Source organism: Chanodichthys erythropterus, chromosome 19 (assembly GCF_024489055.1).
Source record: "Chanodichthys erythropterus isolate Z2021 chromosome 19, ASM2448905v1, whole genome shotgun sequence".
NCBI lineage: Eukaryota > Metazoa > Chordata > Actinopteri > Cypriniformes > Xenocyprididae > Chanodichthys > Chanodichthys erythropterus.
The window spans coordinates 28,202,708-28,220,521 of NC_090239.1; the positions used below are offsets into that span (position 1 = coordinate 28,202,708).

At 35.9% G+C, this 17,814-nt stretch overlaps 2 protein-coding genes across 7 annotated transcripts in view; both read left to right on the forward strand.

The window, feature by feature from the left end:
• prkg1b (protein kinase cGMP-dependent 1b) overlaps positions 1-11,733 on the forward strand; it is a 194,018-nt gene extending 182,285 nt beyond the window's left edge. For 2 of the 4 annotated variants that reach the window (XM_067368833.1, XM_067368832.1), the window contains exons 10-18: positions 5,766-5,862; positions 6,991-7,130; positions 7,236-7,325; positions 7,417-7,558; positions 7,728-7,891; positions 8,026-8,148; positions 8,405-8,467; positions 8,700-8,766; positions 9,304-11,733. In XM_067368833.1, coding sequence (XP_067224934.1) covers positions 5,766-5,862; positions 6,991-7,130; positions 7,236-7,325; positions 7,417-7,558; positions 7,728-7,891; positions 8,026-8,148; positions 8,405-8,467; positions 8,700-8,766; positions 9,304-9,402 — 985 coding nt within the window. In that variant the 3' untranslated portion in view covers positions 9,403-11,733. Of the gene's footprint in view, positions 1-4,985; positions 5,638-5,765; positions 5,863-6,592; positions 6,732-6,990; positions 7,131-7,235; positions 7,326-7,416; positions 7,559-7,727; positions 7,892-8,025; positions 8,149-8,404; positions 8,468-8,699; positions 8,767-9,303 lie in introns of those variants that run through there. The other 2 variants (XM_067368835.1, XM_067368834.1) reach the window with 2 other exon arrangements.
• A 222-nt stretch (positions 11,734-11,955) lies between these two features.
• On the forward strand, positions 11,956-17,375 carry dkk1b (dickkopf WNT signaling pathway inhibitor 1b). 3 transcript variants are annotated; one of them, XM_067368837.1, is made up of 7 exons: positions 11,963-12,091; positions 12,492-12,541; positions 12,963-13,101; positions 15,367-15,697; positions 15,782-15,926; positions 16,035-16,175; positions 16,527-17,371. In XM_067368837.1, exons 4-7 carry the CDS (start codon positions 15,494-15,496, stop codon positions 16,775-16,777), a joined length of 741 nt encoding a protein of 246 aa, XP_067224938.1. In that variant the 5' UTR covers positions 11,963-12,091; positions 12,492-12,541; positions 12,963-13,101; positions 15,367-15,493; the 3' UTR covers positions 16,778-17,371. The 3 variants fall into 3 exon arrangements, with proteins under 3 accessions (XP_067224940.1, XP_067224938.1, XP_067224937.1); XM_067368839.1 differs by having other exon boundaries at positions 11,956-12,091; positions 12,963-15,697; positions 15,785-15,926; positions 16,527-17,375; XM_067368836.1 differs by having other exon boundaries at positions 12,963-15,697.
• The last annotated feature ends 439 nt before the right edge of the window (positions 17,376-17,814 follow it).

Sequence of the window (17,814 nt, forward strand, 5' to 3'; positions counted from 1 at the left end):
TTCTTTGTTGGGTATGAGGTCAAACCCCAGCACCCAGCCATTCTTAGCTAACCACTGACCCCTGAGGAAACTGCCCGCGGTCCGACTAGAGTTCGGACTTAGGGCTTATTTTCACAGCTGTAACAGCAGAAGTGGATATATTGAAAGGCTGCCGTTTCTGCATGGAGGAATGTGACTGGTCTTCAGCTTTTTACGAGAGAATGGAGGCCAGTCAAGGTCTAAGAACATTCTTCCAAAAAACTCTGGGGTTCGTGCTAGATAGGCAGCATTTTAAAATGATGCAATTCTGTCTACGTTTACTCACCATCATTTTGTTTCCTCTGTGAAAAACAAAAGAAGATAGTTTGAAAAATGTGTTCTTTGTACACTGAAAGTCAGTGAGGTCTAATGTTGTTTGTTCTCCACTGATATGCAAAATATCGTCTTTTAGGTAGAAATATCTTCTTTTTCTATAGGTCCTGCCTCAAAGCAAACTCTTTCTTTCTTTCTTTCTTTCTTTCTTTCTTTCTTTCTTTCTTTCTTTCTTTCTTTCTTTCTTTCTTTCTTTCTTTCTTTCTTTCTTTCTTTCTTTCTTTCTTTCTTTCTTTCTTTCTTTCTTTCTTTCTTTCTTTCTTTCTCTTTCTTTTTCTTTCTTTCTTTCTTTCTTTCTTTCTATGTATTTATTGGTTGGTTGGTTGGTTGGCTTATAGGATTAGTTCACTTCAGAATTAAATTTTCCTGATAATTTACTCACCCCCATGCCATCCAAGATGTTCATGTCTTTCTTTCTTCAGTCGAAACGAAATTAAGGTTTTTGAGGAAAACATTCCAGGATTTTCTCCATACAGTGGACTTCAGCGGGGTACAACGGATTAAAGGTCCAAATTGCAGTTTCAGTGCAGCTTCAAAGGGCTCTACATGATCCCAGCTGAGGAGTAAGGGTCTTATCTAGTGAAACAATTGGTCATTTTTTTAAAAAAAAAGAATGTATTTACTTTTTAACCACAAATGCTCATCTTGCACTAGACTTCACGCATTACATAATCACATTGGAAAGGTAGGTGGAAAGGTAAGTACAAAAAAAAAAAACTTATTTTCTCCTCCAACTTCAAAATCATCCAACATCATTGTTTTGCCTTTTTTTTTTTTTTTTTTATAAAGACTTAGTCTTTACACGTTTGCTTTGTAAACACTAGGTCGGTACCACCTATCACGCATGACCTTTCCAGTGTGCTTACGTAATGCGTGAAGTCATGGATGCTAGTGCAAAGCGAGCATTTGTGGTTAAAAAAGTATATATATATTTTTTAGAAAATGACTGATTGTTTCACTAGATAAGACCCTTTTTCCTCAGCTGGGATCATGCAGATCCCTTTTAAACTGCATTGAAACTGCAATTTGGACCTTCAACCAGTTGAACCCACTGAAGTCCACTATATGGAGAAAAATCCTGGAATATTTTCCTCAAATTCCTTAATTTCTTTTCGACTGAAGAAAGAAAGACATGAACATCTTAGATGACATGGAGATGAGTAAATTATCAGGAAATTTTAATTCTGAAATGAACTAATCCTTTAAACTATTGTGTTATTAACTTAATTGAAATCAGTAGCTCGACACACAAGGTTGCCAATGTAGTGCATTCAAAATCAGTCAAATCTGTTTCAGTTATGATGATGCCCTTAGCAGTAGACCATAAAGCAGCACACTAAGTTTGAAACGGTGCTTATATAAAATGTTTTCTTCAAGTGGAGGTTTAGAACACAAGTACTGTAAACCAGCTCTGGATAGTTCTTATCAAAGCCTCTCAGTCAGTACCCTGGACTTGTTTACTGTCCCATAAACAGGTTATACATATGGGTATATGAGTACGAGTACATATGGGTTTTCATAACAAGCTGTAACCCATGCTCTAAGCTAGGGCAGTGGAAAATCACTCTAGTTGACTGTATGACGTCAGTCATCATCAATAGCTCTTCTCAGAGCTCACACCTAACATATCACCTGTCAACAGCTTATGTGAAATCCAGCCCACTCCCCTCTGCCCACTTATGGAGCTCAAACACTTGAGGGGTTACACTTGTAACCATAACAATGGAAAACAACCTTAGGTTGGAGACACATGTTTGATTTGAAGAGTAAAATTAGATGATGTATGTAAAAAGGCTAATTACAATTAATAGTCACTTGACTGATTTCACTAATTAGTTTAATTTATTTGAATAATAATAATAATAATAATAATAATTCCTTACATTTATATAGCGCTTTTCTGGGCATTCAAAGCGCTTTACATATTGAAGGGGAGAATCTCCTCAACAACCACCAATGTGCAGCATCCCCCTGGATGATGCGACGGCAGCCATGTCGCACCAGAACGCCCACCACACACCACTGTGTCCTCTTTTGTTGCCTAGTGATTCTGTTGAACCAGTGTGTTCTCATACATGTAACATATAATTATATTTCTGTCATCACTCTCAAGACTTTTGGTTCATCTTCGAAATACATTTTTTTAAATTTTTTTTTTTTTTTTTTTTATTGAAGCATTTCTTTCATAATTTTTGTCCATCCATTGACAGCCTATATATTCAAAAAGTACATAAAGACATTTTAAAATGAATCCATATGAAGCGAGAAGTTTAATCCATGTCTTCCAACAAATTTAGATTTAGGCTTTCATTCACATATAACCAATGTATGTGTGTGAATTGCGAGAATCAATGAGGTTGTTTCCATGTATCATTTGTGTTCCAGAGATGTGAACAAAAGTCTTATGAGTATTGTTGGTAACACTTTATTTTACAGTGTCATTGTTACATATATTACATGTAGTTATGATAGTAATAACTATAAATGATGCTTAATTACATGCAACTAACCTTAAACTAAACCAAACCCTAAACCTAACCCTATAGTATGTACATGTAGTTACTTAATATTACTCAGTACTTAAATATATAATTACACTGTAACAAAGAACCCTTCAAATAAAGTGTAACTCAATTTTCTTTTATGGGTGAACTATCCTATTAACATCAGAGCTGCTGATTATATCAATTACCTGTAGTAGCTTGTGCCCTCGTAAACAGCCATGAACGATATGGTTTCATTTATCAAAGAACTCATTGTCCCAGACTTGAATTGCAGTTTATGTAGGGCTGGGAATTTTCTATTTTAAATTATCATTATTTTTCCCCAAATGCTGGAACTGGATGATTTACGTGCATTCTTTGTTGATGTGGATGGGACAATGTACCAAAACTTTCCAGAAGGATGACTCTCGATTTTGGCAGAAACAGCCAAGTCGCTATGTGGCATGTTCGTCTTATGCAGACAACTGCCGTGGTCTGAGTTCTCTTGTTGCCTGGAGAGGTTGTAGAGGGCAGCTGTCCCACTGGCCATGGAGTCTTAGTTAAATGTGGAAACTTACTGCAGATACTGTGTCCTTGCCGTGTCAAATAACAGTGGTGGTCCTCAAGGGTGTTTTCCAGCTTCTAAAGTGACATGAGGGATTCTGTGCTTGTACTGAGACTTTGAACTTGAGACTTTTATCATTTTATCATCTAGATTTGTGAAAAGTATAGCGAAATTATATTATTTTACTCACCCTCGTGTCAATCCAAACCTGTATGACTTTCTTTTTTGGAACACAAAAGAAGATTTTTTTTGAAAAATGTTTTGTTCTAATGAAAGTTAATCCCATGGGGATCCCATTGGTTTTAACTATTTGGACCAAAATTCGGTAATACTTTATTTTAAGGTGACATAGTTACACGTTACTTCATGTACTTACTATAGTAATACCAGTAAATTATGCATAATTAGAAGTAACCCTAACCATAACCGTAACTCTATAGTAATTAATTAATATTATTAATAATGTACTTATTTGCATAAGTACAATGTAACTATATCACCTTAAAATAAAGTGTAACCCAAAATTAATTTTTGTGTGAACTATCAGGTTTTAGCTAGATACTATGGACCAAAACATTCTTCAAATACTTTTGTGTTCCATAGAAAAAAGAAAGAAAGTCATACAGGTTTGGAGCGTCATGAGTAAAACAATTTTCATTTAAAGTATGGGTTCCATGTCAAACTTGGTAAAAAAACATATTTCTTTAGGTCAGGGACTGTAACCCAAGCATGAATTGTTATGTTGTAAAATATGTAACTGTTTTACGATTTTAAGGGGTAAAAAAAGAAAAGATTTTTCCCTTGGAATTGAGTAGGATTACTAGTATTCAGCTTAAAAAAATTTACTCAGGTAAATTTCTCAAAACAATACTTAAGTGGTGAACAGTGTTGGGTATAAGTTACTTCAAAAAAGTAATTAATTACTAATTACATCATCAATGTTGTATTTAAGATGCTTTTCTAATTACTAAGTAAAAATGAAAGTAATTTAATTACTCAATAAATATCTTATTTCTAATAACTTCTTGAAATCCCTATAGACCTTGACTGGATAGACAATAGAAAGGAAACTCTTTTAATAATTGAAATATGAGTCAAACATGGAATAGTTTAGCCTTTTATAGCTTTTTAAAACATTTTAACTTCATTAAAACATACACTATAATACTTTTATTTACTTTATAATACTTTAAAAAATAATATTTTTTTTTGTAACAAATAGGGATGTCACAATACCAAAAATCTAGTAGTACTAGACACTGGTAGTGAAGTACAGTTACAAACGATTCCTGATTTTGATCTCATATGAATCTCCACAATTGGCAACATCAACATGGAAAGTTACTTTTCATCCAGTCTTCCAGATTCTTCCCGTCACAGGACCTAGCTATCCCTTATTTCCAAGATGAGCTAATTTTGTTATTATATGTGTTAATTGAAAGGTTCACATTCTGTCAGTGCTAAAGCATGCAAATGGGCTCTAATTATGCAGAACCAATGTCCTTCTCAAGTTAAATTTGAACTTTAAATTTAAAACTTTAAATAGAGATGTGGTGGTGTGAGGGCAGAGTGGGGAAACCTTTTCTGACTAGGTGAACCATAAGCCAAGTTCACATGCTAAAAATAAAGCTGGATCAGGCAAGGCAGCATTAGTTGAGACTGGCACTGAGAGAACACAGTCAAGCTCAGTTTTGGCACAGGGACTGAGACTTAGTCACAAGGACAGCACTAGTCTCTCCAGTCAAGTGTACTGTCCCTGGGCAAGCACTCCTCCTCCTGCAAGGACAGATTCTCTTGCTTTGTGAGATTTTCAGCAAATCAGCGAATTGCTGCTCAACTTTTAGTACTGTCTCTGCTGGTGACAGTTACAACTTTGGGTATTTCTGCATCGAAACTTTGTGTCCAGAAGAGCTTTCACAGACCGATATTGATGTGGAGAGACTCCACCAATCTGGATTGCTTTATCCTTTGCCACACTCGATCTGCACTGCATCCCAAAGCTCGAAATGTAACCTGGAAATGGCGCCTTAACTCCACTTTTGAACAAAGACTGTTGTTATTATTCTGCAATACGTGCTCTTGAGGCGAGGACTGTACTTCATTTTGCAAGCCAGATACTGCAAGATCATCTTTGCAATATTGCTGGTCATTTTGAGAATTGTACATTTAACTCTTTCACAGTATTTGATTTGGTCAAACCACAAGAAGGCCAGAATGCGTGAGCTACTTCCTATCCCGGTAAAGGAGAGGAAGGAGAGGGAGCGAATAAACAGCATTCCTGCCCCAATTCCTGCTCCAACATTCCCTATTACATACTCTATCCAAACCTCTAAGAAGTTTCCCTTTTTCCACTTCAAAAAATGCAGATACGAGGCGGAGAATGCCTTCTTCTCCAACCTGAAGCTGGTGGACTTCAACATCATCGACACCTTGGGAGTTGGAGGATTTGGAAGAGTTGAACTGGTAGGTCCGCCTTCTGTATGTGTGCATTTCTTGTTTTAATGTAAATAAAAAAGTAAAAAAAAAAATCATCAGTTCCTATAATAAAGCACTACAAGGTGACTGCAGCAAGAGAGCAGTGAATGCATATGTAGTTGCCTTATATTATTCAGCTTGTGTTATGCAACACCCCCAAAATCAAAAGCTTAACCAATAATAAAAATGCATTTTACTAATGTACTTATCAGGGAATATGAGCAGCTTTCATATGCTTTACGGTGCTAAAGGACAGATCAGGTCTGGGAATGCTCTAACTCTATTCAGGGTAACTTTCCACAACAGAGCTAATAGGGCAGACATTTGATTTACTGCCACACAAAGTTCAAGAAGACTAGTTAGGTAGTAGGTAGTACTAGTAGGTAGTTACACTGTAAAAACAACAAAAAAAGAATTAATGTTTAACTTAGTTTAACTTAAAGTACGTTACCTGGTTGCCTTAAAATTTTGAGTTCATTGGAATTAAAAAAATTGAGTTAATACAATGAAGGCGATTAGTTTAATCAACAGAAACTCAAAATATTATGTTATCTGAACCACATTAATTATAGATGGATGAATGGAGGTAGGATTGATCAAACAATAGATAGATATAGATAAATGTTCCTCTTAAAATCATTGATGTGTTTTCTGCATGACCATTTATGTTGGGGGAGGAGAATGACGGTAACTTTGACATAAAGAGGAGGGAAGAAATCCGCATTGCGGATCAGATTCTGTTGTAAAGGAAAGCCCAGAGGTCCTGGAAGAGGATTCCCCTTTCCACTTGCCTATTTCTGGCAATGCGGCAACATAATAAAAACAAGTGGCCTTTCGCCGGACAGTGATATATGCTGGTAGTGCTATCCGTTTGCTAGATAGCTACAGGATCAAATGAACATGCAAATGCCTTCATAGAGACGCAATGTTAAGAATTCCTTCCCTCAGTCAATCTATTTCGAGGACCCTTAACACATTAATAGACCATGACTCAAGTGCTATATTAAGGAGCCCTAGCACTTGTTTTTATAGTTAGTTTCCATAGGAAATTAGCTTATTAGAAAATGTTCTGTGCTAATTTGTTTTTGTGTGTGTGTGTGCCTTTGGTGTCCACAGGTACAGCTCAAGAGTGAAGAGACCAAAACATTTGCAATGAAGATTCTGAAAAAGCGTCACATCGTGGATACACGGCAACAGGAGCACATCCGCTCTGAGAAACATATCATGCAGGAGGCTCATTCTGATTTCATTGTAAGGTAGGTGCTAAATCCTCCTTAGAGCATCATTGGAGGTCATATCCTACAACATCAAGGCAAAAATAAAAATTGATGGACAAAAAATGTGTGGTTGTGTTCCATCAGGTTGTACAGGACTTTCAAAGACAGCAAATATCTGTACATGTTGATGGAAGCCTGTCTAGGAGGAGAGCTTTGGACCATTCTTAGAGACAGGTAGCCAAATGGTGGTGGAAGCTAATCAATCTAAATAATAAAAAAAAAAAAACAGTAAATCATGAGGTTTTTTTTATATCTATATTCATAGAGGATCATTTGAAGACTCCACTACACGGTTTTATACAGCCTGTGTGGTCGAAGCATTCGCTTACCTGCATTCCAAGGGAATAATCTACCGTGATTTAAAGCCAGAAAATCTCATTCTGGATCACAGAGGATATGCTAAGCTTGTGAGTATACATCTCAAGAGGCTTTTTAATATGAGATGACACATTCTGAGGCTGGTGAATTTAAAGACTGCTGTTAGTGTCAAGTGGTATCAGAGGGGAGGGACTGATTGGACAACAAATTTTGGTTTAGGTCTACTTTTAATATGAAGAGTCTGTTTGTCTCTTGTAGGTGGACTTTGGCTTTGCTAAAAAGATTGGATTTGGGAAAAAAACATGGACTTTCTGTGGAACGCCAGAGTATGTAGCCCCAGAGATCATTCTTAATAAAGGCCATGACATCTCAGCAGACTACTGGTCATTGGGAATTCTAATGTATGAACTCTTGACTGGAAGGTAATCATGTTTCCTGTCATTGTGTTTTAAAACTTATTTGTCTTTACAAGCTAAGCTAAAATGTTTTCAGCTTCTGGATTTGTTAAGGTTACGCCTTCTAGTTTTATAAAGTCTGATGTTTGTTTCTTGTTCAGCCCACCATTCTCAGGACCAGATCCAATGAAGACATATAATATCATTTTAAGAGGCATCGACATGATAGAATTTCCAAAGAAGATCACCAAAAATGCAGGCAATCTAATTAAAAAACTATGCAGGTGGGTACATTTGAAAACCCCTGAGGTTCAGTCTGATTTATCAACAATTTTTGACACTCTCTTTCAGTTAAGTTTTCAATTAACTTAAAATGTTCTGCTGTTCCAAAGCTGTTAACCTTTAGCACACATTATACCTCAAGGTTAAAACAAATCCTTAGTGGGAAATATAGTGGATCTGGGTTTGGCAAAGGTGATGTTCGACAAAATCAGATCCATAAATGAATCTCTTTTTTCCCAAATGTATTGTTTCCCCCAGGGACAATCCATCTGAGAGGTTAGGAAACTTGAAAAATGGAGTCAAAGATATCCAAAAGCACAAGTGAGTACTATAATACCCCTATTATTTGGCAATTTTAAAATTGTGTTTTTTTGGAAGGTTTGGAAACATTAACATTAAAGTCAAGGAACTCTATATATATATATATGCATGAGGTCAACATATTTTGACATTTAAATCTAAATCTATTCTATTAAATTTGAATCTTTACTTCTGGAAATACCACCCTACGCAGGATCTTTATTCTGATCTTAATTCTATTTCCCCATCATAGATGGTTTGAAGGCTTTAACTGGGAAGGTCTGCGCAAAGGAACTCTCACACCTCCAATTATTCCTGATGTGAGTATTCCACATCTCCAGAGGGTTGGGCAAAATCAGAATTAAAAGTTCCTTTTTAATTCATAAGTGTAAATTTGAATTTAATTGTCAGGAAGAGGAATTAAGAGAATTGCAATTCAAATAGATTCAACAGTCACCCAAAACTTTTGCGACAAAAATGTTGTTAATTTTGTTAAATACTGTCAGAATTTATACAACCATCAATTATTATTATTATTATTATTATTATAAAAAAAATATAAGAATAATATTACTATTATAATTTCACTTTTTTAAGTATTTAAGAAACATATAATAATAATAATAATAATTGTATTGTACTGTAAAGCTGTAAAATTACTATAATAATTGATTAATTAATATATATGAATTAAATACTAATGTATATCGCTTGATACTTTAGACACTGAATAATGCATAAACAATGTAGGTACACATTAATATTGAGCTCTTTTACAGTTGTGTTTATGACATTCACATTACTGCTCAATATTTGTGTGTCTAACATCCCATTTCCTCTGCTCACGCACCTATTAGGTTGCAAGCCCGACTGACACCAGTAACTTTGATAGCTTTCCTGAGGACAACGAGGACCCTCCCCCAGATGACAATTCCGGCTGGGACACTGATTTCTAAAACTGAAACTTGTTACATGCCCCGCCCTGGAGTGTCCTGTATGGTTTGTCAGCCTGAGGGTGCGATTGAAGAGGAGAATGGAAGACGTCTAGCCCAGCTCTTTGACACCAAGTTGCCTTCGCCCATGCTTCTGTCCTGCGGTACCACTAAGGGCGTCCCAGCACCCCCGCCGCACCCATGACTCCCATAACTGTCCTGATAATAAAGACTGGAGTTCATATTTGGCCTCAGATATGGACCCGTTCTGGCACAAGTGTTTCATAAATGAGCCCTTCATATTTTTTTCTGTGCTGTTTTATGTTTGACTGATTGCACAAGCAGCATTTGCAGGTTATGTGTCTGGGTTCTTAAAATAGAATCAGTTGAGACATGACTGTGATCTTGGCTGAGTATTGATAATGTTTCTAAGATGCATATTAAGAAGGATTTTAGTTTGAGGTTACTATTTTTTATTGTGACATATTTGTGTGTAAAATACATTTGGAACAGAAGCACATCAATGTCACATACTTTTTTTATGTATACTCCTTTTAAAGGGATAATCCACCCAAAAATAAAACCTCTGTCAGACTTATATAATTCCAAACCTGTTTTCTGCAGAACACAGAAGAAGATATTTTGAAGAATGTTGGTAACAAAACAGTTTCAGTTCCCATTGGCTTCCATTATATGGAAAAAAAAAATACACTGGAAATCAAAGGGAATGAAAACCAACATCCTTCGAAATATCTTCTTTTGACTTTCACAGAAAAAAAGAAAGTCATACTAAGTCATAAAGAAAGTCAATAAATAATGACAGAATTTTTATTTTTGGGTGGACTATCTATTTAAAATTTATTCAGAATCTTCTTCTAAAGGGTTTCTTGACTGGTTATTTTTTATTTGTAGATGAATGTTTTTGAAGGTTCTGAATGTTATTTTGGGTAACACTTTCATCATTAATGAATAAAAACACAGAAACAATGAGTAACAGAAGTGTTACTACATCACTCTAAAGGAATTACTAATTTGGAACAGTATATAAAGTGAAAAGCATGCTAACTTTCTAGTAACTCTCTAGGTTTTTATAAGGTTTTGGATGGTAATAACTCAAGTGTTTCTATATCCTTCTAAAGGAATTACTGGCCATTCGGATCAGTAGCCTATTCTAAGGTAAAGATCATGGTAACCCACTATTGATGACCCACTATTGATGTTGACAAATCAATCAGAAGGAATTACTATCCAAAACCTTACAAAAACCTCAAAAGCTCAAATGACTTCAGTCATTACAAGAGAGTTATCATGCTCTTCAATTTAGAATACTGTTCCAAATAATTAGTAATATCTTTATAAGGATGTAGTAACACTTGAGTCATTACTAGTGGGTTACCATGATCTTCACTTTAGAATTAATTATACATTATGCATTATTCACATTAATTATGAATCTGAAGTTCTTAGTAGTCCTCTTGGAGGTATGAAAAATATTAGTTACTGATTAGCTAATAGTGAACTACCTCATTCAACCGAGCACTGTTACTAATTCGTTACTTAGAGTTTTTTGTTAGTTACAAGAATGCTATTATTGTGCTACTCATTTGTTTCTGTGTAGATATTGATTAACGATGGAACAGTATTCTAATGTTGTTTAAATCTACTCAAATATTGAATCAGACTCAATACAGTTTGTGTACCACTAGAGGGCAGGCTTTTTACTAAAATACACACTGTACTTCTTTAGTGGAAGGGCTGTCAAGTCACAGCTTCCCAGATAAAATGTGGGTAAGATCGAGATTTTTTATGAAGTTACATAATCAGCTCTATTGTTGATACCAGACATACATTTCTTCCATCATTTTCACCAATCATATTCATGACTCTACCTGACTCATTTAAACAATGATGAGAAGACTGCCTGTGATCTATAATAGCTTGAACACAAAGTGCTGTGCTGGAAAACCAATTACGTAATCTTATTTATTGTAGGACCAGGGGTAAATATTTATGTATATATACATATATACAGTGGTAATATTTTTGTGATATTTGTAGAGATTTATTGTCAGAGTAAAACCAGTCCTATTGCTTAGGATGTTTTTAGCTGTTTTAGTTGTCCTCTGTTATCTTCAATTTTCAGGATGGATATTCTGTGCTCACCATATAGCTTTTGGCATTATTGAAAGTGCCTTAAAACAATGGCATTCAGAATTCACCCTGCTTGTTTTGATGCTGCACGGCTAGGTCAGACACCTCAAATGTTCTTCTTAATCAGTTGTGGCTTTTTTTTTTAAAGGTACAGAGATTTATATCCCTTTTTCTTACAATAAAAGCATCTTTCAAAGTAATACTTCCACATAAAGCTGCTGTTTTCATTTGCATGTTATGTTCAGAAGTTCAGAATGTCCTACAAACAAGATTTGCTATCTTGTCCTACAAACAAGATTTAGCCTGAGGTGTTAGTATTATGAAGGGTCTGACTCATATCAGCTGGTGATAATGCTCTGTAAACATCTGCCCTCCCCTCTTCCCAACAGATAACACATGAGCATGGTAACTTTTCATTGCCAGCACTGTGGCCCATAGACATCAAAAGATATAAACCCAGGGGGTAGAAAATACATCTTTGACCTGCAGTTCACAGCTAAAGCCATCAGTCAATGGCATATCTGGGTCATTTCTACAGTTTGGTGGATTTTGGACAGAGCAGGTTTGTTGAAAACATCTTTAAATTCAATTATGTTTTCAGTGTTGTCAGAGGGAGAAGACGTCTATCATAATACGCACCCTGTTCAAGCTCAGGCTAGTATAACCAAATAATTCTGAACAACTATTTTAAAATTCACATTCACATTCTTTGCATTTGTCCACTCTGTTACATGACATATTTACAATACAATATGTAACAGGGTGGACGTTTTACACCAATAAAGCCCATTACTAGCTATGAAAGAACAACATGCTATAGCAGAAGACTAAAGTTTAGGTAGAATTAAAAAAAATAAAAAAATAAATCATGCCCAGTACAAACTGACACAACAGGGTGGATGTGTTTTACACTATAAGTGACCTAAAATGAGGAAAATAAGGAAAAAGTTTATTTTTTAAAGGGCAAATCGCACCAATGTAACGTGGACTGAAGTTTGAGGGGTGTAAGATGGTAAGATTTATTTATTTATTTATTTATTCTTAGGTACTACTAAATTTGTTAGTATATCTTGGAAAACTACGTGGCATTAAAGTTGATTAACATTTTATGTAAAATATTCAGTATTGTTATAGGAATGACACATCTGAATGACCCATCTACTAATAATTTTACCCTATAAAGCTTTTAATATTTATATATTTGTCACAAACTATATAAAGAGACACAACAATCTTACAAAAGTCATGAAAACATTAAATGAATATGCCTATAACATTGGGTTATGGACATTTAGATCTAAATGGGACTATAAGAATAAGCGGGAGAGATTTTTTTCTTAGTGTGAAGACATCTATTTTTACTATTTTTTTTATGTTTCTAAACATATTACTACAGTTCTGGGGCATTTACTTACAGTAAATTCTTTACCCAGCTTCAAACATGAAGTCCAACAAAGCATCAACAAAGAAACAAGTTTGTTTTGGAGAGTCATCAGAGGACACGCATCACCCCCCGCTTAGATACTGGCACACCAAAGGAGGACAGGACAGCAACTTACACAAATAAACGACGTACCTTTGCATTCCATCTGTAGAATGAATAACACACCATTACCACAAGAGGGAATGTCTGACTCCCGCACGATCATTTGAAAATTTGAAAATCTAATTAACACTTCCAGATGTCAATGGAACAGCGCCTTTAATCTTGGTGACGGGCGGTTGTAATATTTTATCCGAGAGTCGGTAATACAAGTTTCGACTCTCAAATCTGAGCTTATAGATTTGGTTTTAATAGAATTTTATTTAAACAAAAACTTCAAGAGTTGTAAATGGACTTGGTAGCTAAATGATATAAATGCACAGCATGGTAATGTTTTCATAACCTAAATCATGGCTGCAACTAAATGAACTCAACTGGGGCACAGTAGAAATCGTATTAGCCTAATAAAACATAGGCTAATTAAAAATAAAAAAAAAACTTAAACAACACGCGTCTTAGTATTCGAACATGTTAGAACATGCCTCATCGTTACATCGTAAACGAATTCGCTGATTTGAACCTATTTAAAAGAATCGAAACTATTCAAAGACATTGCAATACATTGAAAAAGCACGCATAATATTCGTGCCAAATTAAGTTGCACTTTAGCTCAAAAATCCAGTGAATTCACAGATGCTAAAGCAAAAAGTGTTACAACGTTTACTGCGCGTTACAATATTTTTTAATTGCTTTTTTTTTATCGCTGAATAATAATCAGGGTCAATCGGGAGCCCTGGCCTCAATGAGCTGTCATCAGGAATTTTAAAACAGGATTACCTGGCATCCCACTAAATGAATTTGCTAAGTACAATGTCTACAAAAAGCCGCTAAAAGCCGAGCAAATGGACTGTTTGCGAAAATGCCGTCGCTGTTGAAGTCTGATTAAGACACGGGCTTCAGTCCTTTTTGATCTGAGCTCATCAAAGGGTCCTTTACACAAGCTTCATTTTACACCACTGTAGGCTTTGGATGTACAATTAAAACAAAGCCAATAGACAAAGGGATGGGGATGAACCCTGCCAATTCAAGTTTAATGAAGTGTATTGAGCGTTTGTCCTGTAGTCGTCTATTAGAAGTGACCCGGCCCTGTCAACGACATCAAAGACATTGATTTGGGAGTTATCCCGGAGTATTGGGCAGCCAGACACTTTGATATTGTTAAATCATTTGCGCAGTTTATACCCACCAAAGTGTCATATTGCAAAGATGTAATTATTATTAATGGTTAGCCTACTATAATTTAAGAGCAATCTATTCATGCTGCAACAGATCTCATTTTAGACAGCGACTGTAACCTATATTTAGAAATACAATATTTTGATAAAGATTCACATGGGTGATTAATTGTTTTATTAATTGATTCACAAGCGAGATTAATTGCTTTATTCTGTTCTAAAATTTAGAGCTCAAATCTTTATAATCAGAGAGATCAATGGATGAACCACGGCACCTAAGTGCGTCACATTCTTATCTCAGATTGCTAATCACGCACTATTTGTTTAAAAGCACAGACTGAATGATAATTAATTCGGTAAACTTCTCACTTCTTCTTATTTGCATATTAACTTTGATCTTTTGCACTTGTTTAATCAAACGCATTTCAAAGAGCCCCCATCACGGTATATAACTCAATTTCTGCTAAATCTGTCAAACTACTGCATTTCTAACATGAAATATAGCCTACAAACTCACTGTGAAAAACTGTGAAACTATAGGAAAATAAAATCTGGATATTCAGGCGTATAGCTGTGCAATGTCCAATGACTGACATCCAGACATCCATTTCTGCTTTTTGAATAGTGAAATAACCAGACTGCATACAATAAGAAATTGTAATAAAATTTGCAAATGATAAAATTTTATTTTATTATTATTGAAATAATATTCCAGTTCTAAAATGACAGGCCTAAATACATTAGTAAAAATACTGATTCAAACCGATCGTCTACTGTAAAAATGTTTCTCGGTTTTCTTTAATAGCAGTTAAATTCAAAGTGTTTGAACTTTGCATCACTTTGATTTTACATAAGCAGTTAAAGTTTTGTAAATTGGTAAATGTGTCTACAATATTACACAGTAGGGCCATATAATACAGTAATTTTTCATTAAACTTAATTATTTCTCTGAGCTAATGACTGCTTTCCCCATTAATGTGAATTAAATAAGCAGTATTATTGAGGTGGCTGTTTGATGGGAGCTCATGAAGACGTGCATACAAACACACTGATAGACAGACAGCTCATGAGTCACGACACAGCGCTTTGAAATTTCATCCAGCTCTTTGTTACTCTCAGGGAGGGGCGGGAGCGCAAACAACCCCGCGCGCGTATAAATGAAGCGTCTTGCGCTCTTGAGGAACCACAGAAGAGCTCTGCTCACCTCGGGAATACATCCTCCATCCAAGGAATAGCAGACCTGACAATGCTGCACATTGCAATGTTCTCTACCGCATGCCTCATTCTTGTGGGCTACATCAAAGTGGCATCCGCTGGTTCTGTGGTGCTCAACTCGAATTCTATTAAGGTCGGTTTAGGTGTGTCGAGTCCCGGTCTCCCGGTCAGCCCGAGTCCGGATGAGTCACCTGCGGACAGCGGCAGTCTGAACTTCGCCATTGATACACCGCAGGTAAGAATATAAATGAGCACGTTATTTCAGAAAGCTGCTTTTACTTCGTGGTCGTTTGACTAATTGTGTATTTCTAAACTCCAGCAGCCTTTAATCTGCGAGAGTGATGAGGAATGCGGTGGCGAGGAGTTCTGCTTCCTGTCTCGCGGAGTCTGTCTCCAGTGCAAGAAGCGCAGGAAGCGCTGCATCCGGGATGCGATGTGCTGCCCTGGCAACCATTGCAGCAATGGTAAGATCAGACTTATAAAAGAAAAACGAGGCGTAGAAATGTTTAATCGTTATATAACCTAAATGATTAACAAGAAATGTTGGCTAACAATGAACCTCTTCCTATTAGGAGTTTGTCTTCCAAATGATCCTGACATGATTCATCAAATTGGAATGGAAGAGTTTGTTTCCATCTCCCAGGAGAACTCTACTGTTGTGGTGCCACCAAAAGTTGCAACACAAGGTTTACCACAAAACCAAATGCTGAAAGGTAAATAATGATTCAAATAACTAATTAACCACTATGTTATGTTGACTTTATTGGTTGTGTGTCTATGTGTAGAATAACTCAGTATGCAGATATTTTAACCCTCTGGTGTATCACAAAGTAGGCATGAACTTTTCAGGAATGTGAGTGGTATTAAGATGTAAAAGCAAAAGACATGTAGTCCTTTTGGAGCATGTTGAGATGCTTTATAATCCAGTTTTAAGACTAAGACATTCTTATAAAGTAACACATCATGAAGTATCAACCTAATCATCAATGTGACATTTTTTTGATACCCCAAAAAGAACATGTCAGTTGTGCGTGATATTCATGGATGTTATTTTGTTAATATAGGACTGGAGGGAGAAAACTGTCTGAGATCATCAGATTGTGCTGAGGGACTCTGCTGCGCTCGTCACTTTTGGTCCAAAATCTGCAAGCCCGTCCTAAAAGAAGGCCAGGTCTGCACCAAGCACAAGAGGAAAGGCACCCATGGCTTAGAGATATTCCAGCGTTGCGATTGCGGGGAAGGTCTGTCCTGCAGAACGCAAAGAGGAGAAGGCAGCAAGTCATCACGGAGTCTGCACACCTGCCAGAGACACTGAATGAACATTCATGGAATTTCTTTCACAAGCTCTGAGAGAAGCGAAAAACAGACTTGAGCGACGAGCGGTTGAGGGAAGCAGGACTTGGAATGGGATACTCTGTTTTTCAACTGGTTTCCTCCATTTTCTTGTGTCAACATTGCAGAGTAGATATAATTGTTTCTCAACGGAACTTAAATATTGCAGTAAATTACTGTATTATACTGTAAATAATATGAGGCAGTTGGCACTTAATTCAGATATTTTTGTCAACAATGTTTTGAAAGAAGGTGCTTCAGTCTTTTGCTAGTCTATCTTAAATGTGTATACTTCTGGTTTTTACAGTCATATAGAGCTGATTTAAATGTCTATTTTATTCTAAATAAAGAGTGTAAAGATGATATTCAGCATACAGTGTTTTAAATCATGTTTGCATTAAGAGAATTAAGAGAGAGTTTCTCATGCTGCATGCAAAGGATTCACCGAATGTTAAGTTAGGTGCGGTCAGAGCTGAGCAGGTTTTATGTATTCCCCTCTAGAACTTTAATTAAGGCATTTAATAAGGTGTGTCTATATTTAATAAGCCATAAGAGATCTTTCCACCACTGGGGGGGAAAAAAATTAATTCATAGTCTGTATTTAATTGCATCAGGAAGGCTATTTTTAGTTTTCATTACTTTGAAGTCATTTTGTGTTATACATGTTGAAACAAATATACGAAAGATAACAAGGAGATCAAAATGATCAGAAAATGATCTAAAAAGCACTTTTTTGAAGCATATGATATGAAAAGCTACAAGCACAACATGAAAGACCAATGTAACAACAATAAAGTAAACAAAATAGCAGTAATGTAAACTAACCCATCTTGAAACGGAGATTAAAAGCCACCATGTCTGATTGATCCGATGCTTTCAAAAGCATTTATATAGACAGGTCACACATTACAAACAAGCATCTGTTTGAGGTCTGCTTGTGAATTCTGTCTGTCTCTCTCTTTGAAGGTGAGAGGCTTTAATATGGTCTAGCACGTGGAGACTGACTATAGTCACCTTCTC